The 26763-nt window shown below is 48.3% G+C and overlaps 1 protein-coding gene across 2 annotated transcripts; it reads right to left on the bottom strand.

Moving 5' to 3' along the window:
- Nucleotides 1–672: 672 nt before the first annotated feature.
- FSD2 (fibronectin type III and SPRY domain containing 2) lies at nucleotides 673–24276 on the bottom strand (the record flags this gene model as incomplete). Of its 2 annotated transcripts, XM_080692486.1 has the most annotated exons (12): nucleotides 673–925; nucleotides 3248–3424; nucleotides 5715–5843; nucleotides 10116–10253; nucleotides 12755–12905; nucleotides 13321–13455; nucleotides 17054–17209; nucleotides 17914–18035; nucleotides 19259–19281; nucleotides 20685–20915; nucleotides 23398–23493; nucleotides 23641–24276. In XM_080692486.1, 12 exons carry the CDS (start codon nucleotides 24274–24276, stop codon nucleotides 673–675), a joined length of 2247 nt encoding a protein of 748 aa, XP_080548612.1. The 2 variants fall into 2 exon arrangements, with proteins under 2 accessions (XP_080548612.1, XP_080548613.1); XM_080692487.1 differs by lacking the exon at nucleotides 13321–13455.
- Nucleotides 24277–26763: the final 2487 nt, after the last annotated feature.

Raw genomic sequence — 26763 nt, 5'->3', positions numbered from 1 at the left:
GAAACTTTAGGGTGTAGCTCAGAAGTAGAATGCCCTTGGGTTCCATCCTCAGTACCACACAGATGAGAGGGAGGGAGGATAGGTTTGGTATATGAGGATCATGTGATAGACACTGCCTGCCTTTGTGCAAATAGTAGTCATTACAGGGTAACACCAAAGTGAGCATAGTGTGGGAAGGGAAAGATGGTGTGCTATGAAGTATACAGTGGGGACCCTACCCCAGTGCTGCTGACCATTGGGAAATGGTAGAGGGCACGTGGCTTCCCTGGTCCCTGTGGACAGCTTGTCTTTGAGTCTGTTCGTGATCTCTCACAAAATAACGATGAGTGTACAGTGTCCAGGGGCTGCAGGGCCATTAAGCTCCCCGCCCCAGCAGCCAAGCTTCCCAGCCACGGAGACTCGTGATGCTTGCACATACACTAATTGACAAATGCAGTTCTACACGCCAAAGCCCTTTTAGTTCCTTTAGTCTGATCCCGCCTTTTACAGCTGGGCCTGGCAGTGGCCCTCCTAAATCACACATGTAACAGGGCACAGGACTAGAAGTCGGATCAAGTGAAGTGCCTGCCAGCACCAGTCCATGGGGCGATAACATGCCAAGCTCAGCCCGCAGCCCTGAGGGTGGCTGCGAGGGGTGGTTCAAGAGAGAGACAGGAAATGGCACCAGAGGGTCTAATAGAAAGAGACATGAACTGGCATCGGGATGCCATTGTGGATCTTCAGGCGACCAGGCTTTTCCAGAGAAAAGCAGGGATGCACGAATCGGTGAAGCTGACAACTGAATGTGTATAGATGCTGCGAAATGTCTGTGTTGAAAAATGACAACTTTGAGTTTTCATAGTCTAGTAGAATGCCAATCTTCCTGGGGAAAACTGTTATTCTTATATCTGGAGTTGTCCTGTTGTGCAGAAATTCATACTTGTGCCTGAAAATAAAATGTTGATACAACAGCTTCAGGAATTCTGTAGATTAACTATTTTTATAAAACATAAATTTTCTTCATACTCAGGAAGTTGTTATTTTCTCTTATATAATTACGACCAAAGTAATAGGCTACTTCGAAAGCTATACTCTCTGCATCTCTTTTCTAAAAATTATCCTAAGAAACATTTTCAACCTCTTTGTTCTTGAGCTAAGAACATAAGGTCATACTGCATCCAAGTTAGCATAGATAGAACACATGAAGCCTTCAGATCGCAAGGCTCACATGCGTAAACCCTTTTCAATAAAGACATTGGAAGTGGAGCCCTGTGGTCCTGCATGGGTGACATGGGCCCTGGGCTTAAATTCTTCTGTGGACATGTACCATGAGGTGTCCAGTTCTGAAACCCCAGGCTGAGTGGGGCATCTGCCATCACAGGATGGTCACTGTTGGTGCTGGGTAGCACCAGCACGCTTGAACCACACTCTGTGTCCTGTGTGCAGTGGAAAATGGCCAAAACCAAAGCCAGACACAGGCATGTCTAACTCTGCCACCTACAGACATCTGAAGAACTGCACCAGCGCCTGGTCCAGCCCCCAGGATGAACACTGGGCTTACTATCTGAATGAGTCAGAGCAAGCCAGCTTCTCTCTGTCCTACTTTACCTTTCACCCTTAGCTGCTTTTTTTTTGTTTGTTTGTTTTTGTTTTTGTTTTTGTACTAGGGATGGAGTCCAGGGGCATTCTACCTCCAACCTACACCCCCAGCCCTATATTTTATTTCTTATTTTGAAACAGGGTCTCACTGAGTTACAAAGGGCCTCACTAAGTAGCTGAGGCTGTCCAAGTACCATGATCCTCCTGTCTCAGCTTCCCAGGTGTTGGAATTACAAGTGTGTGCCACCACGCCTGGATCCTTAGCTACTTACTTTCTTCCTCTCTTCCTTCCTTCCTTCCTTCCTTCCTTCCTTCCTTCCTTCCTCACTGGGGATTGAACTCAGGGGTATTCTACCTTCGAGCTAAACCGCCAGCCCGATTTTTTATTCTTTATTTTAAAACAGGGTCTCAGCCTGGCATGCTGGTGCCCACTTGTAATCCCAGCATTTGGGAGGTGAAGACCAGAGGATCACGATTTGCAGACAGCCTCAGCTATTTAATGAGACCCTGTTTCAAAAAATAAAAAAGACTAAAAAATAGGACCGGAACCCTGAGTTCCATTCCCCAGTACCGCAAAACAAAACAAAACAAAAAAACAGGGTCACTGGATTGCAGAGGGCCTCACTAAGCTGAGGCTGGCAGTGACTCTCGATCTTCCCGTCTCTGCCTCCCATGTACTGAGATTACAGGCATGCGGCACCATACCTGGATGCTTTTCTTAAGGAAGCAGCCACCAAAAGCTAAATGAAGCCGGGCGTGGTGGCACATGTTTGTAATCCCAGCGCTTGGGCGGCTGAGACAGGAGGATCGCACAGGTTTGAAGCCAGCCTCAGTTACTGAGTAAGGCTCTCAGCAACTTAGTGAGATCTTTCCAAATAAAGTATAAAAAATGTCTGGGAGTATAGCCCAGAGGTAGAAAAACCCCTGGGTTCCACCCCCAGAACCACACACACACACACACACACACACACACACAGCTAAATGAGCCCCTCCTCTGCCTTCCCTCACACTGCCTAGAGAGTCTGAGACCAGGAACCACACCCTCCATATGCACCAGGAGAGTGCGCCCTCTCTCCACTCACACTCTCCTGCTCCAGGCTGGCCTTTACCCTTACTTTGTTGTTCTACTGCAAGACACCCACCTGCTCCTGCTTCTCGTCCCCACACCCGCCCGCCACACACCCCCTCCTTGCTTCACTCCGCTGCCTCTTGTTCAACTTGTTTTTGTAGCACTAAGGATAGAACCCAAGGCCTTCCACGCTAAGCAAGTGCTCTGCCACTGTCCCACCCCACTGCAGCCCCCCTTTTTGTGCAGTAGTGAGTGTGAAACCCAGGGGCAGTCTCCCTCCAAGCTACACCCCCAGCCCTGTTTTTGATTCTTTATTTTGAAACAGGGTTTCAGTGAGTTGCAAAGGGGCTCACTAAGTAGCTGAGGCTGGCCATGAACCGTGATCCTCCTGTCTCAACCTCTCAAATCCTAGGATTACAAGCGTGCGCCACCACGCCCCACTGCAGCCCTTTTTCAATTTTATTTTGAGATAGAATCCTGCTAGTTTCCATGCAGTAGCCTCCTGTCTCTAACTCCCAAGCACTAGAATTACAGGTGTGCACCATTGTGTGTGGCTCTCACGCAACCTTTCAAATCTCAGGTGTCCAGATTTTACTTTACCTCGATGAGGAAAACGTGTGCCTCATGCACCAGGAGAAGCAGTTTGCTCCCAGGTCTTCCTGCTTAGGGACATCGTCAAAGGCCACGCCAACTGTGTAGTCCAAACACTCGTCCACCTCCACCTCCCAGTAATGGCGACCGCGAACCGGAATTAGATTTCCCATGACAGCAACACACCTGCTTGTAGAAAGCAATAGCACATCTGACTTGGGGCGCCCTAAACCTGGCTGTACAGGTGAGCGATGCCAACTGCCAGGGCAAGTCACTAGGTGGCCTGTGGATGTGCAAGAGGGTGCTTCTGGACACCCCACTTGTGAAGCATCCTTGGCTCTCGAGACCCAGCTGACAGGTGCCGAAATTAGAAGAGGAATATTACACTGCCTGGTAATGGAAGAGCAGGACACGAAACCCATAGAACAGGCTCTGTTTGGTCTTAAAAATACTTGGGGCATTTTTCTTTTTCTTTTTATAATAATAAAGATTTGGCTCTTTTGTTTATAAAACAGGAGACTGAAAACTCACAGAATGGAGCACAACCCAGAGAACCAAGTTTATGAACTGGTCAGCTCTTGCTAATGGTACAAAATGGACGAAGAGGGTCTCTGCAGTAACCCTTGTGTTGCGGATAACTCCAGGTCAGAGACAGGAATTCAGAGACTGACTCAAGAACAGCAAGAAGACCCCTATGTTAGCCACTTTGCACAGCCCCCAACACCCTGGAAAGATGCATTCCGCTCTCCTTAAAATTTCCTTTTAGTGTGTGTGTGTGTGTGTGTGTGTGTGTGTGTGCATGTGCGTGTATGGTGCTGAGGACTGAACCCAGCAATGTTCTACCTTGAGCTACCTCTATCTCAGCCCTGTTTTATTTCTATTTTTATTTATTTTGTATATGTGATGCTGGGGATAGAACCCAGGGGCATTCTACTTCCAAGCTACACCCCCAGCCTGATTTTTTTTTTTTTTTTGGTGGTACTGGGGTTCCTGGAAGCCCTTCTACCTCCGGGCTACACTCCCAGACCTATTTTATATTTTTATTTGGAAACAGGGTCTCATAAGCCAGCGCACGCGGCTGGCTTTGAACCTGCGCGATCCTCCTGTCTCCACTTCCCAAGCACGGGAATTACAAGTGTGTGCCACCACGCTCGGCTCCCAGCCTGATTTTTTATTCTTTATTTTGAAACAGGATCTCACTAAGTTGTGGAGGGCCTCACTAAATAGCTGAGGCTAGCCGCAAACCCTCATCCTCCTGTCTCAGCCTCCCAAGTGCTGAGATTACAGTCCTGTGCCACCAAGCCTGGCTTCTTGCTACTCTTAATATCCCAAGACCGGATGCTTCAGCAAAGCTTTGGGAAGGAGGCTGCATGTTAGCTGGCTCCTACACCTTGGTCTCCTTGCCCATAACATGACCTCATCATGCTCCAGACCCACGTCACCTCTTTCAAACTCGATGTCCCAAATGGGAATCATTGTGTCCCCACCCCTCCTACCTCCCAAAGTCAGTGGTACACACACAGAAATCTTCCAGTAATGCCACCACCTAAAGGACAGAATCCAAACCTTTTTTTGCACTGGACCCTCTCCATCTCTCTCTTTCTTTTTTTTGTGGTACTAGGAATGAAATCCAGGGCCATTCTACCTCCAAGATACATCCCCAGCCCTACTTTTTATTCTTTATTTTGAAACAGAGTCTCACTGAGTTGCAAACGGCCTCACTAAGTTACCGAGGCTGTCTGCGAACCGCGATCCTCCTGTCTCAGCCTCCCAAGTGCTGGGATGACAAGCGTACGCCACCACGCCCGGCTCCTCTCCATCTTTTCTACCTCGCCTTTCATCTCTTCCCAGTATGGCCCTGTACTGCAGACCCACAGACTCCCTGCAGCCCTCCAAACAGGGCCTTCCTGGCTTCTTTCTCCATGTACAAAGCACCCCTCTGCCTTGTTGACCTGAAGAACTCCTACTGATCCCTCAGGGCCTTCCAAGAAGCCTTCCTTGGGGCTGGAACTGCGCCTTATCCACACATACATCTGCTCTGTCAGGGGCGTGGTTTTTCTTGTGTCTTTTCACGTGTGTCCGCCCGGCTTGAAAACCAAGTCTTAGGTAGGCAGGGACAGCGTCTGCATCTCTTCACCTCCAGCGCACGGCACACTGGCTCACAGGACAACAGAAACACTGGCGACAGGAGGTTAAAGAAGACCCCCTCAGGAGTTTTAGTAGGAGGGCTCACCGTGGAGGAGAAGGTGCGCTGGAGGCCCCGCACCGCCCCACAGCCCGGCTGGCATCCCAGGGCCATGATCTCTGGCTCCCCCGCAGGCCTCTTCTCCAGGACCCCCTTCCCCCCTCACCTATTTCCAGGATTTCTTTTCCCCCTTCTAAACTACATCTCTGTTCATCATAATCCAATTTTCCCTGAATAACAGTGTCATCAGGGAAGTTCACGGAACATTCTAGAGAGCAGTCGATAAAGTACCTGGTGAACCGGGTATTGCTGGGCAGCAGTTCCCTTGCGTGGCTTTTCATTTCGCTTCGAACCACTGTAAGCCCGTCTTCGGAAATGGTCAGCCAGGGGTGGCAGGTGTCCTTGTTCAGGTGGAAGTAGCTTCCTATGGGGAGGGAGCACCAGGAGACCCCCAGCCAGTCATTACACGCCCCTCGGGCAGGGCTTTCCCAGCACTCTGGGACTGGCTTCCTGTGGGATCCCCTGAGCCTGGTCGGCTCACAGCCGTCCTGTGACGTAGGAAGGCAATACCATGTATCCAGCAGTTCTTTTTATTTATTTATATATTTTTTGTACTGGGGATGGAACCCAGGGGCATTGGAAGATGGAACCTCCAAGCTACACCCCCAGCCCTATTTTTATTCTTTCTTTCTTTCTTTCTTTCTTCCTTCCTTTCTTTCTTTTTGCATGTCTGGGGATGGAACCCAGGGGCATTCAATCTCCGAGCTACACCCCCCGCCCTATTTCTTACTCTTTATTTTGAAACTGGGTCTCACTGAGTTACAGAGGGCCTCACTAAGTAGCTGAGGCTGTCCACGAACCACGATCCTCCTGTCTCAGACTCCCGAATGCTGGGATTACAAGCGCGAGCCACCACACCTGGCTAGTATTCTTTATTTTGAAACAGGGCCTCACTAAGTAGCTGAGGCTGGCTGCAAACCCAGATCCTCCTGTCTCAGCCTCCCAAGTCCTGGGATTATAAGCATGCGCCACTTCCGGCAGTTGTTGAATCTTCCCACTGAGCTAAGCGCTCGCAAGTCTCATCTCCTTCGGCCCTCACAATTACCCTTAGAAATGGGTGCTCCTGTTTCCATTTTGTGGATGAGGAAACTGAGGCCCGGTGGGTAAGAAATCAGCTGGCAAATGACAGAACTCACGTTTGCACCCTGTGCCTCTCTGATCCTAGAGGCTGTCTCTTAACGTGTAGGCTGTAGATGGACAAGAATTTCCAACCTAACTGCCAAAGGAAACAGGAATTGAGGAATTCTTAATGCTCCATTCGGCAAAGGTTAGCAGCATTCAACATCCACCTTGCAGTTCCGGCAGTGGAGGAGAAGGAGACCAGTCAGTCCCAAATCGTGATCGAGACAGAGCTTATCAAAAGTGGTACAGAGCTGGGCTGGTGGCGCACGCTTGTCATCCCAGCATTCGGGAGGCTGAGCCCGGAGGACCGCGGTTCGCGGACAGCCTCAGCTACTTAGTGAGGCCCTCTGCTACTCAGTGAGTTTTGCAACTTGGTTTCAAAATAAAGAAAAAATAGGGCAGGGGGTGTAGCTCGGAGGTTAAATGCTCCTGGGCTTCATCCCAGACCCACAAAAAATAAAAAATTTAAAAGAGCCAGGCATGATGGTGCACGCCTGTAGTCCCAGTACTTGGGAGGCTGAGACAGTAGAATTGTGGGTTTAAGGCCAGTCTCAGCAATTTAGTGAGGCCCTGTTAAAACAAAAAGGGCTGGGGTGTAGCTTGGAGGTAGGATGCCCCCTAGTTTCAATCCCCATTACCAAAAATAAATAAATAAATAAAAAGCACAAAATAGGTTACATTCCCATTCCCAATATTAAAAAAAAAAAAGAAAACAGAAATTAAAAGTGATCAGAAGCTGGGCGTGGTGGCGCACGCTTGTAATCCCTGCGCTTGGGAGGCGGAGACAGGAGGATTGTGCAGGTTCGAAGCCAGCCTCGCTGGCTTAAGAGACCCTGTTTCCAAATAAAAAATGTATATTAAAAAAAATAGGACTGGGAGTATAGCCCAGAGTTGGAAGGGTTTTCAGGAAGCCCAGTATCACCAAAAAAAAAAAAAAAAGTGATCAGACTAGGCATGGTGGCAAAGGCCTGTAATCCCAGTGACTCAGGCAGCTGAGGCAGGAATATTACAAGTTCAAGGCCAGCCTGGACAACTTAGTGAGACCCTGTCTCAAAAATTAAAAAAAAAAAAAGGAGTTGGGCACAGTGGTAAAGACCTATAATCCCAGTATGTGGGAGGAAGATGGAGAATCGCAGATTCTAGGCTAGTGCCCAATAACTTAAAGAGACCTTATTTAGCCGGGCGTGGTGGCGCACGCTTGTAATCCCCGCGCTGGGGAGGCAGAGACAGGAGGATCGCGCAGGTTCGAAGCCAGCCACGTGCACTGGCTTAGGAGACCCTGTTTCCAAAATGAAAATGTAAAAATAGGTCTGGGAGTGTAGCCCCGAGGTAGAAGGGCTTCCAGGAACCCCAGTACCAAAAAAAAAAAAAAAAAAAAAAGAGACCTTATTTATTCCAAAATAAAATGTTAAAATAGAGCTTGGGAAATAGCTCAAAGATAGAACACTCCTGACTTCCTAGTAAAAACAAAAATAAATAAATTTTAAAAATTAAACTGGGCGTGGTAGCAAATGCCTGTAATCCTAGTACTTGGAGGCTTGCAGGTTTGAGACCAGTTAGGAAGTTAGTAGGACCCTGTTTCAAAAAAAAAAAAAAAGTGCTCGCTTCGGCAGCACATATACTAAAATTGGAACGATACAGAGAAGATTAGCATGGCCCCTGCGCAAGGATGACACGGAGATTCGTGAAGCATTCCGTATTTTTTAAAAAAGAAAAAAGAAAAAAAAAAAAAAGCCGGGCATGGTGGCGCACGCTTGTAACCCCTGTACTTGGGAGGCCGAGAAGGAGGATCTCAGCTTTGAAACCAGCCTCTGCAACTTAGCAAGACCCTGTTTTCAAATAAGAAATAAAAATGGGCTGGGAGCATAACTTGGAGGTTGAATGCTTCTGTGTTCAATCCCTAGTACCACAAAATAAATTTAAAAAATGAAAGTGCCAAGTGTGGTGGCATATGCCTGTAATCCTAGTCATTGAGAGGCTGAGGAAGGAGGATTGCAGGTTCGAGGACAGTCCCAGCAAGGTAGCAAGACTCTCAACAATCTGATGAGACCCTGTTTCAAGACAAATAATCAAAAAGGACTGGTGTGTGGTGCAGAGGGAAGATGCCCCTGGGTTTTATCCCCAGTACCACACATATACACACAGAATGCTGGGGTTATAGCTCAGAGGTAGAATACTTCTGGGTTCAATCCCCAATACAAATTAAAAAATAATAATAAAACATAAAACATAAAAAAGGGCTGGGATATAGCTCAGTGATAAAGTGCCCCTCTGGGTTCAATACCTAGAACTGCAAAAAAAAAAAAAATCATCAAACAAATTAATTCAGAGATGGCTGAATCTCTCTTCTCCCTTACTCAAACAGCCAGAATGTGGTACTTCAAAATATCAAGTCAAGCCGCACATGGTGGTACACACTTGCGATCCCAGTACTTGGGAGGCTGTTGTAGGAGGATCGCAGGTTCTAGGCCAGCCTCAACTGCTTAGTGAGGCCCTTTGCAACTTAATGAGACTGTTTCAAAATAAAAAATAGGGCTAGGGGTGTAGCTCAGAGGTAGAATGTCCCTGGGTTGCCACACACCAAAAAAAAAAAAAAAAAAAAAAAAAAAAAAAAAAAAATTCAAGTCAGCACACACAAAAATTAGAAGTGTCAAACAATTCCAAGGAGGCCCATCACGAGATAAAAGAAAAACCTGAGTCCTAATCCCTGCGGCTCCTTTCCGGCTCTGCCACCTGTGGCGACTACTGAACTTGTCTTTTCCCATCTGTGTGGAAGGAATAACAATGCGGCCAATCACAGGCCACTCTCCCTGGCATTGGAAATTAGAACGAAATGGCGCAGCTTCTCTCAGTGAAAAATCCCAGCCACGCACACACTGTCCCCTGCCCTAGCCGGGTTCCCTACTCCTGCTGCCCACCCCAGGCCACTCGCTGACCTGGCAGGTGTGTTCTGTGATGTGGGAGAACCCCTGGCTTCTGTGCGCCCTGGCAAAGTCCAGACGGAAGAGCCCGCCAGGACCATAGGGGTGTGTGAACCCCGCTGGCAAGGCCTCTGTTGATGCTTGACGTAGACATGAGGCGCTCTGACGCTATAGAGGCAGAGGGGAGGGATTTGAGGACTCCTAGGGCCAGGCAGGAGCTGCAGGTTTCTCTGCTGGCCCTTAGAGGAACAGAGCTTGTCCTGCTGGTTCCTGATGGCCCAGACACCCCGTAGCTCATATAGACTGATTACCTTCCCTGGGGAAATGGCTCAGGCCACAGCAGGAACAGAGAGGTGAGCCCCGGCCAATGATCCTTCTGGTAATTTCATAAAGCCCCCCCACCCCCACCCCCACCCCAGGGAAGGTATTCAGTCTATGTGAGCTAAGAGGTGTCTGGAACCAGCAGGACAAGTTCTGCTCCTCAAAGGGCCCGCAGAGAAACCTGGAGTTCTAATGTTTTCTCAGTCACCAAATTGCAGGGTGTCTTGCGCACAGGGCTTTGATGGCCCACGAGCCCCTTCTAGGTCACGGACCTGTGGTGTGGACTGTGGCGGGCTCGCTCCTGGTGCTGGGGCCACCCACGCTGAGGGCTCTCACGTAGATGGTGTAGCTCTGCCTGGGCTGCAGCCGTATCAGGGACTCGCAGGTCGGGATGCCCACAACAGACCTGGCAGGGAAGCAGAGCCAGTCAGCTGAGGCCCAGGAGCCTGGGCCAAGCACAGACGACCCTGCAAGACTGAGATTTTAAAAACTCACTCTTGCCCCTGCCACATCCTGACCCACGGCTGCACTTGTCCACTTGCTCCTTCTGAGCTCCTCTCCCTGGCTCCCGGGCACCCAGCACCAGGCTGGGCATTGATCTAAGGCATGCTAAGGGTGCAGCAGAACCAGTGTCTCCGTATGGCTGTGAGGATCGTGACCTCTGGGGCATGGCTGAGCACCGCTAACTAATTCTGTGCTGGGTTCATGGAGGCTCTATGTATCTATGAACAGATGACTGATCAGAGCTGGAGGAGCCCACAGAAGTCCACTGCTGTCAACCTCCTGGGGACAGATGCCTACTGGAAATAATCTAATTCACTTTAGTAAGAGTACAAACTTGTAATCCACACTGTCTTGTATTCCTGTGACCGCCAGCCCATTCCCATCCAGGAGCGAGAGAAGTGTTCAGAGTTAACAGATGGGATACCCTCACAGACAAAGCCAGGCTGTCCAGGTCATCTCAGAAGCGGCTCCAGGCTGGAGAGGCACTTCCTTCCTCCCACTCGATAGATACGGACTAAACACCTTGGGCTCCAGGCACTGTATGGGGAGGCTCTGGGGAGACCCAGTGCAGTCCCTGCCCCTTGGAGCTTACAGTCCTTGGGAAGAGGGAACTCCTCAACCAGGCAGCGCAGGAACCCTGAGTCTACAGTGTTCTATGGAGCACAGTGCAGGGGTGGGGTGACTTGGAGCTGAGGTCTGAGGAATGATAGGATGTCAACGAACAGAAGCGGTAGTTTCCTACATTGAAGGAGAAGCATGTGCCTAAGTCCTGTGTCAGCATGAAGGCACTAAAGAAGGACCAGTGTGGTTGGCTGGAGAGGAAGGGGAGCCAGTGTGGGGCCAGCTGGAGAGGCAGGAAGGGCCAGGGCCCATGATGGAGCCTTGCCTCTCCTCCAGCAATGTGAGGCTATGGATAGCTTTGTACTGGAAAGGAAAGGCCACCTCACACCATCCAGGCCACTGAGGATGCCATCATTATGGTCCCAGGTGTCAGGTGCTCTGAAAGTGTCAGCACAGACTGCAAAGGAAACCTGGAGCCCTAGGATTGCCAGAGCCACGGGACCCCTGCCTGGCTCCCAAGTATCTCTAGAAATAGAAAGCAAAGGTCAGCCTTGACCTGGCTGTGGACAAGAGACTCTGCCCTGGACAGATACATGCGTAAATGGCTGGGTTCCAGGGCCAGCATTTAGCAGTGAAGAGTCTGCCTCCCTGACAGCTGGCTCTGGCCACGCTTCCATTTTTCAGGCCCAGCTCGGTGCACTTCTGCACTCCACGGCAGGGCTATACTGGGCGTAGCGGCCAGTGCTGAGTTGCCTAGAAGTTCATTAACCTTCCACAATTTTCTGGTGAAAGTCAGAGGAACCTCCAGGCTTCCTCTGCTGAGCAGGGCCGTAGACTTGGGCCTGCAGACCCTGGTGGTCACGGAGTCCAGTCCTCATCTGCTTGTGACTGTCTCCCACTCCCATTCTGACCACCAGGGGCGAATGTGAGCCTCCCTATAACTTCCTACAATAGACAATTTCCTCCTCCTCCTTCTCCTGCTTCTCCTTCTCTTCTTCCTCTTCCACTTCTTCCTCCTTCTTCTCTTCCCCTTCTTTTACCTGGATTGAACCCATGGATATTCTAGCTCTGAGCTATATCCCCAGCCCTTCTCTCTTGAAAAAGGATGTAGCTGAGTTGCTAAGGCTGGCCTCAAACCTTCAATCCTCCTGTTTTTAACTTCCAAGTACTAGGATTATAGGCACATACCACCATGCCTGTCTCAATGGATGATATTCTTTGAACACTGAGCTGCAATATCTTGTCTTTGCTCATGCCTTCTCCTTCCTCTCCCCAAATTCTAGCCGGGTGGATCTCTGTCCTCTCTAGTACATCCAACTCACTCCTTCAGCCCCTCTCGGGGAGCACCTAGCACCCACGCAATCAGACTTAGTCCCTCCCATCTGTCTACATCTCAGTTTAAATGTCTACTCTCTCCGAGGGATGTCTCCACTCCACCGCCACTCTTTAGGTCTTTACATTTCTTTTTCCTTCCTAGCAGTTCACACTTCAGAGCACTGCATAGTTTACACACTGGTGTTGTCTTGTTTCTTTTTTAGCTGATTTCCCTGTTTGGTTGCATCTAGGTCAGGGTGAGGAATGGGTCACGCTAGTTTCCCAGCGCTGCACGCAGAACCTGGTCCCACTTGGGTTCTCAGTACTTGCTGCATGAATTAATGGGAAACCTTCGCTTCCCAGGGTTAAACATGAGGTTCATCCATTTACCTACTTACTCAGTTATCATCCACCTCCAATAATAGCATTCCAGCTACTTCTTATGTGGAGCAGCCACCCAAAATTAAGATTCCTTCTCTCCAGATGGCATGCATTTACTAAGCAGTCCAGCAGCTTCCCGAGACTTACTCAGTGACCCCCAAGGCTTCCGGGGTTTCAGCCTGGGTCAGCTCCACAGTGTACGAGTCCACGGGATTGAGGTTCCCAGACTCCCAGCAAATCAGCGCGGCCTCTTCACAGCTCCGTATCTCTTTGCTTTTTATAACAGGAGGAGAAGGGGCTGAGTATAGAAGAGGAGAGATAAACAACTGTTACCTTCATTTCTAGCCATTTTGTTCAGAACCATGGGCGAATATCTCCATCATCCTCTTCCTCCCACAGAAAAGTGTCAGCACAATGAAAAGCAGCAGGGAATCCCGTTCAGATGTTCCTGGAGTGGAGGAGGGTCCCAAGGCTCAAATGTCAGTGGGACTCAGAGCAGCATTATTTGAGATAAAACCAGAGAAAATGGTCCTGTTGTATGAGGCATGGACATTTTCTTGTATTAAACAAACAAGCAAACAAAACCCCCAAAACCCACACAGATATTTCTGTCCTTGCAAATGAAATCAAGACTCTTATTATGTGTAGAAACCTGTAACTCTGGTGCCCCCTGGCATAAAAACCCTGCTACAGAAAAGAAGTGACCCCGTTACCTGTCATGTACACTGCACGCTCGCTGGAGGGACTGGGGCCAGCCCTGTTCTGAGCAACGACCCAAAATTCATACTGGGTATTCGGTTCAAGGTCTGTCACTGAGCAATATGTTTCTTTGATGGTTACTGTAAACTCTGAAAGAAGAAGAAGAAGGAGAAGAAGAAGAAGAAGAAGAAGAAGGAGGAGGAGGAGGAGGAGGAGGAGGAGGAAGGGAGGGAGGAGGAGGGGAGGAGGAGGAGAGGGGAGAAGGAGGAGAATTCAACCCTTAAAATAGATCAAGTGGCTCCAAGTTCATTGTGTTGAATTCCACCATAGCAGGTTACAAAAGTGTCTGATGATTCTTCCCGTGGCCGCAGGCATGCCCCTGAGCAACACGATTCTGCTGCTCCTCCTCTGAAGAGTCTGTCTTCCTGCTATTCCTTGGATCTGGGCTTCCCTATGTGGTGTGCTTATATGACTTGCTTTGGTCATGAGGCAAGGACAAATATGATACAAGTGGGGGCTTGGGAAGTGCCGGCACACTGGGGTGTATTGCTTGCTACTGGGAATGCTCCAATACCACAAGAACAAGCCTGAGCCAGCGTCCAGGGGGATGCCAGACTGCAAGGAATGGTGCCAGCACTCATTAGTGAGGCCATCCTAGACCACCCAGCCAACTCGAGATGGCACAGACCAGAATCGTCCAGCCAACCCATCAAGTTATAAGAAATAACAAATGCTTGTTATTTATTTATTTATATTTTTGGTGGTACTGGGGTTCCTGGGAACCCTTCTACCTCTGGGCAACACTCCCAGACCTATTTTACATTTTTTATTTGGAAACAGGGTCTCTGAAGCCAGCGCGGCTGGCTTCGAACCTGCGCGATCCTCGTCTCCGTCTCCCAAGCGCAGGGATTACAAGCATGCGCCGCCACGCCTGACTCAGATGCTTGTTATTTTAAGCCACTAAGTTGGAGAGGCATTATTGCTCTACAGCAAAACTAACTGATACAACTCCAGGCCTGCCCAGAATTCTGAAAGGCAGTGACAACTCATTAATTCACCCCTTGATATAAGTTCTCTTATAACAAATGGTCTATTTAAGAGACCTGCATAAACTGGGTGTGGTGGCGCACGCTTGTAATCCCAGCATTCTGGAGGCTGAGACCGAAGGATCGGGGTTCGCGGACAGCCTCAGCTACTACTTAGTGAGGCCCTCTGCAACTTAGTGAGGCCCTGTTTCAAAATAAAGAATAAAAAATAGGCCAGGGGGTGTAGCTCAGAGGTAGAATGCCCCTGGGTTCCATCCCCAAACCCGCAAAGAGAAAAAAAGAAAGACCTGCATAGCCAAGCGTGGTGGCTCACACCGGTAATCCCCACGCTGGGGAGGCTGAGGTTCAAAGCCAGCCTCAGCTACTACTTAGTGAGGCTCTCAGCAACTTAGTGAGACCCTGTTTCCAAATAAAATATAAAAATAGGTCTGGGAGTATAGTCCGGAGGTAGAAAGCCTCTGGGTTCCACCCCGACTACCACGAAACAAATAAAAAAATTTAAAAAATAAAAATAAAAGACTTGCATAAGCTGGGCATGGTGGCGCATGTTTGTAATCAGAGTACTTGGGAGGTTGAGACAGGAAGATCTCAGGTTCATGGCCAGCTTCAGCTATTCAGCTACTTAGTGAAAAAATAGGGCTGGAGGTCTAGCTCCGAGGTAGAATGCCCTGGATTCAATCCCCAATTCTTCAATAAAAAAAGACCTGCATAAATTTCTTTGATACTTCCCCAGCACAATGACCTCTGTATCTACAGAGAGTGCTGCTGGGAAAAGCACTGGTTGATCAAACCCGACTGTTGTCATCTCCTCCTCTTCTTTCTTCTCCTTCTTATCTTCTTCTCCTCCCTCCTCTTCCTTCTTCAAGTGTGTGTGGTGCTGGGGATGAAACTCAGGGGCATTCCACCTCAAAGCTACACCCCCCAGCCCTATTTTATTTATTTTTGCAGTACTGGAGATTGAACCCAGGGACATTCTACCTTTGAGCTCCACCCTCAGCCCTACTTTTTTGTTTTTAAAACAGGGTCTTGCTGGGTTGCTAAGAGTCTTACAAAGTTGCTGATTCTGGCCTTGAACCTGTGATCCTCCATCTCAGCTTCCCAAGTACTGGGATTACAGGCATGCGCCACCACATACAGATGTGCTTTTTTACTCAAGAATTCTGCTTCCTTCCTGTCCCTGGCAGACACATAATCCTCCCCTTCTGGAATTCAGAGCCCTCCAGCTACCTAGCCCAGCACAGTGAGCAGAACTCTGGGCCAGGAGCCTGCAGAGCTGATGCTCATCCTGGCTCTACGGTAACCGTGTCCACACAGCTCGTTTCCCTCTGGACTTCGGCTTCCTCACACACAAAATGGAGATCTCTGAAGTCCCATGCAGGCAATCTCACTCCAACTCCACGTACCCAGGACAGGTCCTTTAGGGCCAGACCTGGTCCTTTGATTTCCTCCTGTGCACAGTGGGGGCTTTTCTGCAGTCTGATCTTTCTTGCTTGCTATTGTTTGGATAAAGGCCCAGTGTTGAATGAAGGCTTGGTGCCTAGCCATGGAGCTGCTGGGGGCTGTGGAATGTTTGGAGATGGGGTCTAGTGGGAGGAAGTTAGGTCATTGGGGACGTGCCCTTGAGGGGATATTGTGACCCCAGCGCCTCTCCCTCTCCCTCTCTCTCCCCTCCCTGACTCCCATGAGGTGAGCACCTTCCCTTCTTCTGTAACACACTGCACTAGGGCCCCAAAGTGACCACGAACCCAAACCTCTGGAACCGAGTCAAAGCAAACCTTTCCTTAAAATCTGATTTCTTTCTTTCTTTCTTTCTTTCTTTCTTTCTTTCTTTCTTTCTTTCTTTTCTTTCTTTTTGGTGGTACTGGGGTTCCTGGAAGCCCTTCTACCTCTGGGCTACACTCCTAGACCTATTTTATATTTTTTTTATTTGGAAACAGGGTCTCTTAAGCCAGCGTGGCTGGCTTCGAACCTGCGCGATCCTCCTGTCTCTGCCTCCCAAGCGTGGGGATTACAAGCGTGCGCCACCACGCCCAGCTAAAATCTGATTTATCTCAAGTACTTACACTAACAGAGTGCCAATTAATACACTCCTGAACAGGAAAATGGCTTATGGATTATTGGGGTGGGCGGGGCTCCTCTAGCCCTAACCCCACCCCAGCCATTTCCCTTGGGGGAAATGTGCAAAAGCTGCTGACAGCGGAGGTGGAGGCCATTCCCAGGAGCGTGGGTCTGACCAGCAGCAGCCTGTTCAGGGCGCAGAGGCCCTCAGCCCTCATGGGGTTTTGAGACAGACCCTCCTGTTGCACCAGGTGGCTTTGAGAAGAGTCAGTCTGACCTGCGCAGGCTGGAGCAGCAGGAACCAAGCCCAGCAGGGCCTTCTCTATGAGGGGGATCCTGGGTCTTCCCGCACCCAATGCAGACAGACTGATCCCAAGGACAGCGTTGACCCCGACGGCTGTGGGCATACTCCAGACACCGCACCCTGGCCGCGGGGTCCTCTCCAGTCAGGCCCCAGCTTACTTCTCCAGCCCTTTCTGCCAATCTCATCTGCTGGCACCCCACCTTCTGAGTGTTCTCAGAGCACACAGACTCCATGTGCAGACCTACACCACCTCAGGAGGGCAGGCCTGGGCCCCTGAGGTGACTCCCATGAGGCCCCACCTGTCCCCATGGTGTGAGCATGTGCCTGGCGGAGCCTCACCTGCCTGGCCCTTTCCTGGTAAGCTGTCACGAACTGGCCGATAGGACAGCTGATAGCTCTCCACGGTGTCGTCGGAGTATAAGCTCCAGCACACTCGCACCGAGGACCCTGTGGCTGAGTTGGGAGCCTGTGGATTTATTACTGGAGCAGAAGGAGCTACAAAAGAAAAAGAGAAAATAACAGCAACCAAAACGAGGAGCCTTCAGTAGGAATTGGGCTGGGAGCAACCCCTTTATGGGACTGTGCTACCCGGTGCATCCAGGGCCTTGGGGAGGGAGGAGGCAGTGGAGTGGATTTGCTGGGCCACAGAGCATCTTGGCCATGAGCCTGCCAGGACAACCAGCCTGCCCATCCCACTGGGACAGACACAGATGATCTTGGGAAGCAGGGTCAGTGGCAGGGTCTCAGGCTGGGGTTATACTTTGCACCTCCTGCCCCAGGCTGAGGTCCTACGGTCTTCCATGGCATCTGAAAAGACGGAACAGCACTCTCAGCACTGCTGCCCAGCACTGGGGTACACAAAGGGAAGGAGGCCTCAGCAGGGTTGCTCTGCTCTTTCTGGGCAGGCATCCCACATTAGAGTGAAAGAAGATTTACTCCCCAAGAAATGGAGGGTTCTCATGCAATAGGCATGAAGATTCAGTTATGTAAGATGAATAGGGGCTAGTGCAGTACAATACAGTACCTATAGTCAACAACACAGCAATGTGCACTTTAACATGTGTTAAGAGGATAGATCTGATATTAAGCCAATCTCTCTCTCTCTCTCTCTCTCTCTCTCTCTCTCTCTCCCTCCCTCCCTCCCTCCCTCCCTCCCCCCCCCCTCTCTCCTGTATACGCACCCTCAGTAAGACTCATACCTGGGATGGTGTTAATAGAGTCCATTAACTGTTCCACATCAGAGAAGTCCAAGGTCTGGTCTTCAAAGTCAGGCTGTGCAGAGATTTCTACATCTGTTTTTGTTTTTAAGAATTTCCCAAGTCTGTTGGTATAAAAAGACATGATGGAGGGACATTCTCCTGTAGCCTTGGGTCCCTCGTAATGAATGAAAGGGCCTCTCAGCTAAACGTTCCTTTCTTTCTTTCTTTCTTTCTTTCTTTCTTTCTTTCTTTCTTTCTTTTTTTTTTTTTTTTGCGGTACTGTGAATGGAATCCAGGGGCAGTCTACCTTCGAGCTACAACTCCAGCCCTAGTTTTTATTCTTTATCTTGAAACAGGGTCTCACTGAGTTGCAAAGAGCCTCACTAAGTAGCTGAGGCTTTCGTTGAACCTCCATCCTCTTGTCTCAGCCTCCCAAATACTGGGATTACAAGCGTGCGCCACCATGCCCGGCTTAAACGTTCATTTCTTAATGTGCTGCCAGCCGCCTTCTCCCTTGCAATTTGGTGGCTGACCTAGGAGGTCACCAGTGGGAGTGGGTGGGATTGGCTTGTTCCTCGGAGGGGGAAGAGGAAGGGCAGGCTTGTGTCCGAGGGTGGGTGGGAGGACATCTACCAACACGATGCAGCTTCTCACCCTCTGCAGGATCTCATAGGAGCCAACCTGGAAACTTCCAGACCCACATCACCCCAGGCCCAAAGACAGAGGGTCTTTCTTGCCACATGGCCAAGTGCCCTCAAGTTGCTGATCTTGGGTCTCTGGGTCTCAGCACTGCCTAGCAGTTTCAAGGATTCTGAGTGGCAAAGGCAAAATTTGAAACTAGAGCTTTTTTTTTTTTTTGCCAAAACCCACTATTTAGCCCTGGCATTATTAAGTTCACATTGTTTTATAGACACTGTCATATTAGGTTCTCACAAACTATCCCTGTTTGTAAATAGAGAATGTGGGTCGTTAGACTGGTTGGACCTGTCCAGGGTCCTGGGGTAGCAGGGTTTGAACTTCCATCTGCTTGACCCTACAATTTGCATGCCTTCTTCAGCCTCTCACTTGGCCCTACAACACCTGTGGATGATAGGAGTGTTCTGCAGACCTCCGTTCCTCCTGGTGAAATGGGTGCTTCGTGAAGGGATCAGGTACATACTCCCTTCCAGTGCTGAGTTTCTGAGATTCAATACTAGGGCGTCCATAGGACCCCACACCACCATTCCAAAGCCAGTGCTATTTGCCCATAGGATCAGGGTGAGGCTCGAAGTGTATAACCCAGTGGAGCTGAGTCTGGAGGTGAAAGGAACAGGGAAAAAAATGCACGTCAGAACAAAAGCATTACCTGTCAGCCATAGCCACTGCATCCTAAAAGGAAGAGAAGAGGAGAAAATGTTAAAATGACTTTGGAAATAATTTTTTTTTTAGGTACCAAAGATTGAACCCAGATTCTACCTTCAAGGTATATCCCCAGCCCTATTTATTTTTTATTTTTTGTGGTAGTGGGGATGGAACTCAGGGGCATTCTACCTCTGAGATACACCCCCAGCCCTATTTTTTATTTTGAAACAGGGTCTCACTGAGTTGCAAAGGGCCTCATTAAGTAGCTGAGGCTGTCCCCGAACCACGATCCTCCTGTCTCAGCCTCCCGAATGCTGGGATTACAAGCGTGCGCCACCATGCCTGGCTCCCCAGCCCTATTTTCAACTTGTTATTCTTGAAACAGGGTCTCACCGAGTTGCAAAGGGCCTCACTAAGTAGCTGGGGCTGTCCACGAACCCACGATCCTCCTATCCCAGCTTCCAAGTGCTGGGATTACAAGCACACACCACCATGCCTGGCTGATCGTTTCCATTTTTTTTTTTTATCATCTTAAATAATGGTGAAAAGAACATGACTTCCCAGTGCCTTTGCCACTTCAAATGTTCCAGATTGTATTCTGGGGACACAGAGACACTGGGAGCACTGAGTCAAGAGGTGTTCAGTAGTGATGGCGCTCACTGTGCCTACAAATTGCTCTCCAGCTTTACGGGGGTCTCCTACCCTGAGCACGGCAGGAAGGAGGTGTGGCTGGGCTTTGAGGGGCAACCGTGGGCTTGGACAATGTGGGAGTCACCCTTGACGACCAGGAAGCTGGAAGTCCCTTCCCCATGTCCTGGACACCATATCCACACCACAGTCTTATGGGACCTTTTGGGGGAAAAAAAAGGGACCCTAGCTCTAAAGAGATTTAAATACCCACAGCCCAGCATGGAGTTTGGGTAAGGTTTAATTTAGTTTCAAGTAAATTAAAACCTGGATTATTTTGATACATGTCTGAGTCTCTGAAGTGAGAATTATAATTGCTACCCCTGGAATCGGGAAATTTAAGGGTGCCTTTTTAACCTGGATAACTTTCTACCCCAGAGCTCCAAGAGGCCATCTGAGGGGACCAGAAAACTCTCAGGATACTTTTTGCTCAGCTACTTCCACAATGAGGGGACAAGTCTCTGGGTAACCAGGACAGAGGAATAAAGATTGGTGCTACCTCAGCAATGGCGGAGAGAAAGGGTCAGCTGTTTGAGTCGGCTTGGCCATTCGTGGTGATGCACTGCAGAAAGATCACGTGACCCTTCCCCATCACAAACACTCAGCTGAACTCAACGGAGGATGAGCATAAAAGTCAGCTCCTACACCCTCAGGAGAGGCTAGTCTAACCTGCCCTAGCCTGACTCTCCCATCAGCTCAGGACTGCACTGACTCCCTTTCTGTTTTATTATTTCATCACTGACCCTTAAGAAATCAACCTTCTCCTCATGACACATCTCCTCTATTGTTTCCATCAGTTCTTTACAGGTATCAAGGTTTTCTCCACAGCTGACAAGTTGTCCATATAAGGCTTCCAGTTTCTCTTTCTTCTTCTCCCCTAGAGTCTGAATTTTTTCTTCATATTTTTGAGCAAGTGTTTCCAAGATCTCGTTGTAATGTAACTCAAAGTTCTGCTCTTGTCTTCCAAAGTTCTCCTGCAAGATAGTTGACCTCAGCCATCAGTTCAGTGAATGTGGTATGTTGACTAAAGTCATCAGACACATAAAAAGCATCTGCCCAGAGATATGCTAGTCCCTCCACTTCATCTTATCTTGACAGGGTGCTAGGGTGGATGCCAAGGGAGGCAGAACAGAGGATTCCCCATCCTAGATTCACAGGACTATAAACATAGATATACATGCATTCCTCTGGTAGTTTGGTTTTCATTCTTTTGGGTAGATTCCCAGGAGTGATATTACTGGGTCATATGGTAGGTTAATTCCCATTCTGAGGATCCTCCACACTGTTTTCAAAAGTGGTTGCATTGCCGGGCGTGGTGGCGCACGCTTGTAATCCCCGCGCTTGGGAGGCTGAAACAGGAGGATCGCAGGGGTTTGAAGCCAGCCTCAGCTACTTAGTGAGGCTCTCAGCAACTTAGTTAGACCCTGTTTTTTAAATAAAATATAAAATAGGTCTAGGAGTATAACCCGGAAGTAGAAAGCCTCTGGGTTCCACCCCCAGTACGACCAAAAAAAAAAAAAAAAAAAAAAAAAAAAAGTGGTTGCATGGACTAATCTTACAAAAAGCACTGCTATCCTTCCTGGCGGCATTTTGCAATCCTCTTCCAGTTTTATCTACCCACTGTCACCATGACAACCATCCAGGGAGGTTATCTATGATGAATCAGCCTGTTTCTGGAACTTTGTACTTCAGGGTGAGAAGGTTTGCCCTGAGAGACCCACCTATCATTCCCTCCTGAGCTCTCAGAATCTCCCATGCTTGTCTCACTTCATGATACTTAGACCATACAAATACCAAGGTCGTAACAACTAGGGGAAAGATGAAGGCAAAGAGGGACATAAGCTGTGGCCAGGTGGCACCACATGATAAATAAGAAAATGCAGAAAGCAGGAGGGTATGTCCTTATCACATTTAATCCAGAGGGGAAGAAATATTAAGTAAATACTAACTCCTGGACCCCATGACTTAAATTGGAAACCCGGTAGAGGTCTGTGGGTTTTGACTGATGCCATCTTCATCAGATAACGAGGACATTTCCAAAGAAGAGGCTCTTATTAATCATTCAGAGAGTCATTAATAAGCACCTACAACGTGCATGGGACTTGTTCAAACGGTATGAGAGAAAAGTAACAGATGACTCCCCGGTGTTGAGTCTAAAAGATGGAAGCTGGGCGTGGTGGCACATGCTTGTAATCCCGGTACTCGAGGCTGAGATAGAAGGATCACAGGTTTGCAGCCAGCCTCAGTTACTAAGTGAGGCCCTCTCACTTAGTGAAAATAAAAATAAAAACTAGGACTGGGGGTGTAGCTCAGAGGTAGGATGCCCCTGGGTTCTGCAAAAAAAGAAAGAAAGGAAGGAAGGAAGGAAGGAAGGAAGGACGTACGTTTAGGAAAAAATGGGTGCTTCACAATGCTTTATTTATTATTTATTTATTTATTTATTTTTGTGGTATTAAGGTTGAACTCAGGGGCATTCTACTTCCAAGCTACACCCCCAGCCCTATTTTTATGTTTTATTTTGAATCAGGGTCTCACTAAGCCGAGGAGGGCCTCACAAGGTTCCTGAGGTTGGCTGTGAACCTGCGATCCTCCTGTCTCAGCCTCCTAAGTACTGGGATTACAAGCATGCGCCACCACACCCAGCTTAAGAGCCCACATTCTTACCCACATTAGGATGGGGTGGGAGAAGGGCTTTAAGGAATAGGAAGTCCCTACCAACCCTAGGATTCTAAATTCTTACTGACTTCTCAGGAAAGCCTGCAAAAGGGCTAACTAGAAAATGAAGTAATTTCATGTAAGGCATGCACAGCTAAATGTATGTCTGTGTTTGAGCAACAATAACTGGTAGAAATGTTGTTTCCCAAAACACCTAAAACTGATAGTAAGCACCTGCTTGATGTGGTTAGTACAACAGAGTCCCCTAAGGCCACAAGCAACAACCCCAAAGAACAAGGAGACAACTCGGAGCTCCACCGTGTCTGCTTTTCCAGCCAGAGCATCAGAGAGCACGGGAGGGATTCTCAGTGTATGAGACGAACAGACAAAGCAATGAAGAACCAACACAATAAAAAGAAAGCAGATTGCTTCTTTACCACTTGGGCTGGGATGTCCACCCATTCACCACCTGCCCAATGCACCATGAAGTGATCTTTGTCATATACCATCGGGGATGAGGGTGAAGGGGCGGGAGAGGGAGGAGTCTATGGAGGAGCAGGATGGTACAGGTGGGTGGGGGTGTATCCATGCAGGAGACCTAGCCTCCCGACCCCCAGAGCACAAGGGCCAGCAGGGAAAATCAGTGCTGCTGGGTATGTGTTCAGGCACAGGGTCCAGGGAAGGGGCAGTGGGAACTGCTGGCATTCTGAGAAATCAGATTCTAACTCTTTCTAGAAAGAGATGCTCTCGGCCACTGATGGAAGGTGCAGGTGTCCACAAGACCGCGCGGTATGCTCTTACCTCCACAGTGATGAAAACCTCTTCCAAGTGACTTGCAAAATTTTCCATCTCTATAATCTGCTTTTCTAGTTTGCACATGTTCTTGTGAATTTCATCCTGTCCAACAGAGCATCACACACACACACACAAAAGATGTTACTGCTACATCTGTTCTCTTTCTTTTGTAGACGCACGTCGGACTCATTCCCCACCTACTCAAGACACGAGCGTGACATCAAGACAAGCACTTAGGCGCCTGTTTACCTTGGCGCTTTCCAGCGCTTTATTGAGCGGGGCCACTTCGTGCTCCTTGTGTGCATTGTAAGCCTTCTCCACAGCCCTCAGGGGAGTCTTGCAGGTGACACAGAAGACATCGGGAGCTTCTTCCTCGTCCTCCTCCTCTGGTATCACGTAGCACTCGTACTCCTCGCTGGCACAGCCGTGCGTGTACCTGTAGGCGTCCCGCAAGTCCTGGCACTGGCCCGCCGCGCCCCACCCTCCGTAGCCCAGGTCCCCGGCCTCCGCTGCCTCTCCACCAAGCCGCCAGCCTCGCTGCTCCCTGGCTGGGTCCCTCCTCTTCACCCCGTATGGGTAGCCCAAAACCTCCACTCTTTCCTCATCGATAAACTCATCGCCTAGCTCGTGGTCATCTTCAAGTCCATATAAGTGGACCAGGTCATCCACCTCCTCCTGAAGGGCTCTTCGAGCCTCTTCTTCCCCCGCCCCTTTGGGCTCAGTGGTCACGTTAGCTTGCAGGACTTCTCTCCCCGTTCTGGTGTTTTCTCCGGGGAAGATCTGCACTCTGTCTTCAGAGTCATACAGATCCATGTGATAAAACTGGAAGTCCTCGGGGACAGCAGACCTGCCCAGCCCTGGTGCCTGCCCAGCTTCCTCCTCCATTATAATCCTGGAAGTCCTGGAAAGCACCTCTGAACAAGAAAGACGCTTCTGGAACAGTTAGTAGCGAGTAGCCTGGCCTAGAACAAAAAGAGTAGAAAATATCAGCCCCAAGAAGGCTCTTGTAGTGCATGGTCATGACTTTGGGTTCTACTCATTGGCACACACAAAAATTTACTTTTCTGCCAGGCGTGATGGCACACTCTTGTAATCCCAGTACTTGGGAGGCTGAGACAGGAGGGTCAAAGGTTTGCAGCCAGCCTCAGCCTACTTAGTGTGGCCCTCTATGACCTAGTGAGACCCTGTTCCAAAATAAAGAATAAAAAAAAATAAAGAATAAAATAAAAAAATAGAGCTGGGGGTGTAGCTCAGAGGTAGAACCCCCCTGGGTCCAATCCCCAGTACTGAAAAAAAATTGCTTTAAATCATCTCAGCAGCTCAGTGTGGTTATAAGCCACATATAAAAGAGAGTTATATTATCTCTGGGAGGATGGAACTTCTACACTTAAGAGAAAAAATTACAAGAGAAATGTCAAAAGATTTGATTAACAAAAGAATCCTGTACATTTAAAAAACCCAAAACTTAAAAGGTAAAACCATAGGAAGAATCTCAGATAATTGTTATTTTAAAATATTTAAAAATATAATTAAATTCATTGGAAAATTAAGATCTCAACAGATTAATGTACATGAACAATTCACAAGATTTGGGTGGTAGTAGGGATTGAACCCAAGGGTATTCTGCCTCTGATCCACACCCCAACCCTATTTTATTTCTTATTTCAAAACTGGGTCTAGCTAAGTTGCTGAGGCTGTCCTTGAACCTGTGAGTCCCCTGTTTCAGCCTCCCAAGTATTCTTTTTAAATACAGTCATTCAGAGCTATAATTTTCTATCTCAGCAGTGCTTTTGTTTTATCCCACAAGCTTTGGTATGTTTCACCTCCATTTTTATTTTTTATTTTATTTTTTTTTTTTTGTGGTACTGGGGTGGAACCTAGGGGCTTTCTACCTCTGGGCTATACTCCCAGACCTTTTTTTAATATTTTATTTGGAAACAGGGTCTCACTAAGTTGCTGAGAGCCTCAGTAAGTGAGGCTGGCTTCGAACCTGTGAGATCCTCCTGTCTCAGCCTCCCAAGTGCGGGGGGATTATAAGCATGCGCCACCACGCCCAGCTCACCTCCATTTTTAGTAATTTCGAAATATTTTCTAACTTTCCTCTTGATTTCTTCTTAACCCATTGGTTATTTAAGAATATATTAGTTTCCATATATTTGTGAGTTTCCCCAATTTTTATGTTATTAATTTCTGATTGCATTCCATTGTAAGGTCAAAGAACATCATATTACTTCTCCTCCTCTTCTCCTCCTCCTCCTCCTCCTCCTCCTCTTCTCCTCCTCTTCCTCCTCCTTCTTCTTCTTCTTTGTGGTACTGGGGGTTGAACTTGGGAATTTTGCCTCTGAGCTACATCCCAGCCCTGACTTGCCTTTTATTTTGAAGCAGAGCCTCACTAAGTTGCCATTGAACTTGCTAAATTACTGAGGCTGGCTACAAACCTTTGATCCTCCTATCTTCCAAGTACTAGGATTACAGGTCTGTGCCACCACACCTGGCTATATATTTCTATCCTTTTAAGATTACTGAAGTTTCTTTTATAGAATGGCACATGAGTTATCCTGAAAAATATTCAATATGTTCTTGAGAAGAATGCCTGTCTCAGCCTCCCAAGTACTGGGATTACAGGTGTGCGCTATCACACCCCGCTCAAGGAATGTGTTTTCTGCTGCTGTTGAGCCAAGTTCTACAGATGTCTGTTGGGTCCAGTTGTTTTACAGTAATATTCAAGTCTCCTATTTCCTCATTGATTTCTCCTTAGTTATTTCAACCATTATTGGAAGTATTAAAGTTTCCAACTATTTATTTTTACATGGTCTAGGTAATAATAAATCTTCATTCGTGTCAGTTTGTTGCTAGGTCCATATACACACAAAATTTTTACATATTTTGAGGTGCTGACTCTTACATGTTTTAAGCGTCTCTCTTTATCTCTAGTAACATTTTTTTAGTTTTAAGATTTTTTCTGATATTATTAGAACAGCCACTCCAGCTTTCTTGGGATTGCTTTTTACATAATTTATATTTTTCCAGCCTTTTAGTTTTTTTTTCTTCAGCCTTTTAGTTTTAATCTCTTTGTGTCTTTGGATTTAAACTGCGTCTCCTATATACAGCTATGGTTGAATATCTTTTTTTCTTTTCTTTTTTTTTTTTTTTTTTTTTTTGCTTGTCTGGGAATGGAACCCAGGGGCATTTGACCTCTGAGCTACACCTCCTGCCCTATTTTTTATTCTTTATTTTGAAACCGGGTCTCACTGAGTTGCAGAGGGCCTCACTAAGTAGCTGAGGCTGTCAGCGAACTGCAACCCTCTGGTCTCAGCCTCCTGAATGCTGGGATTACAAGCGTGTGCCACCATGCCCGGCTCAGTTGGCTTA

The sequence above is a fragment of the Muscardinus avellanarius genome (genome assembly GCF_963383645.1).
Source record: "Muscardinus avellanarius genome assembly, chromosome: 3".
NCBI lineage: Eukaryota > Metazoa > Chordata > Mammalia > Rodentia > Gliridae > Muscardinus > Muscardinus avellanarius.
This window is presented reverse-complemented; position numbering and strand designations above follow the sequence as displayed.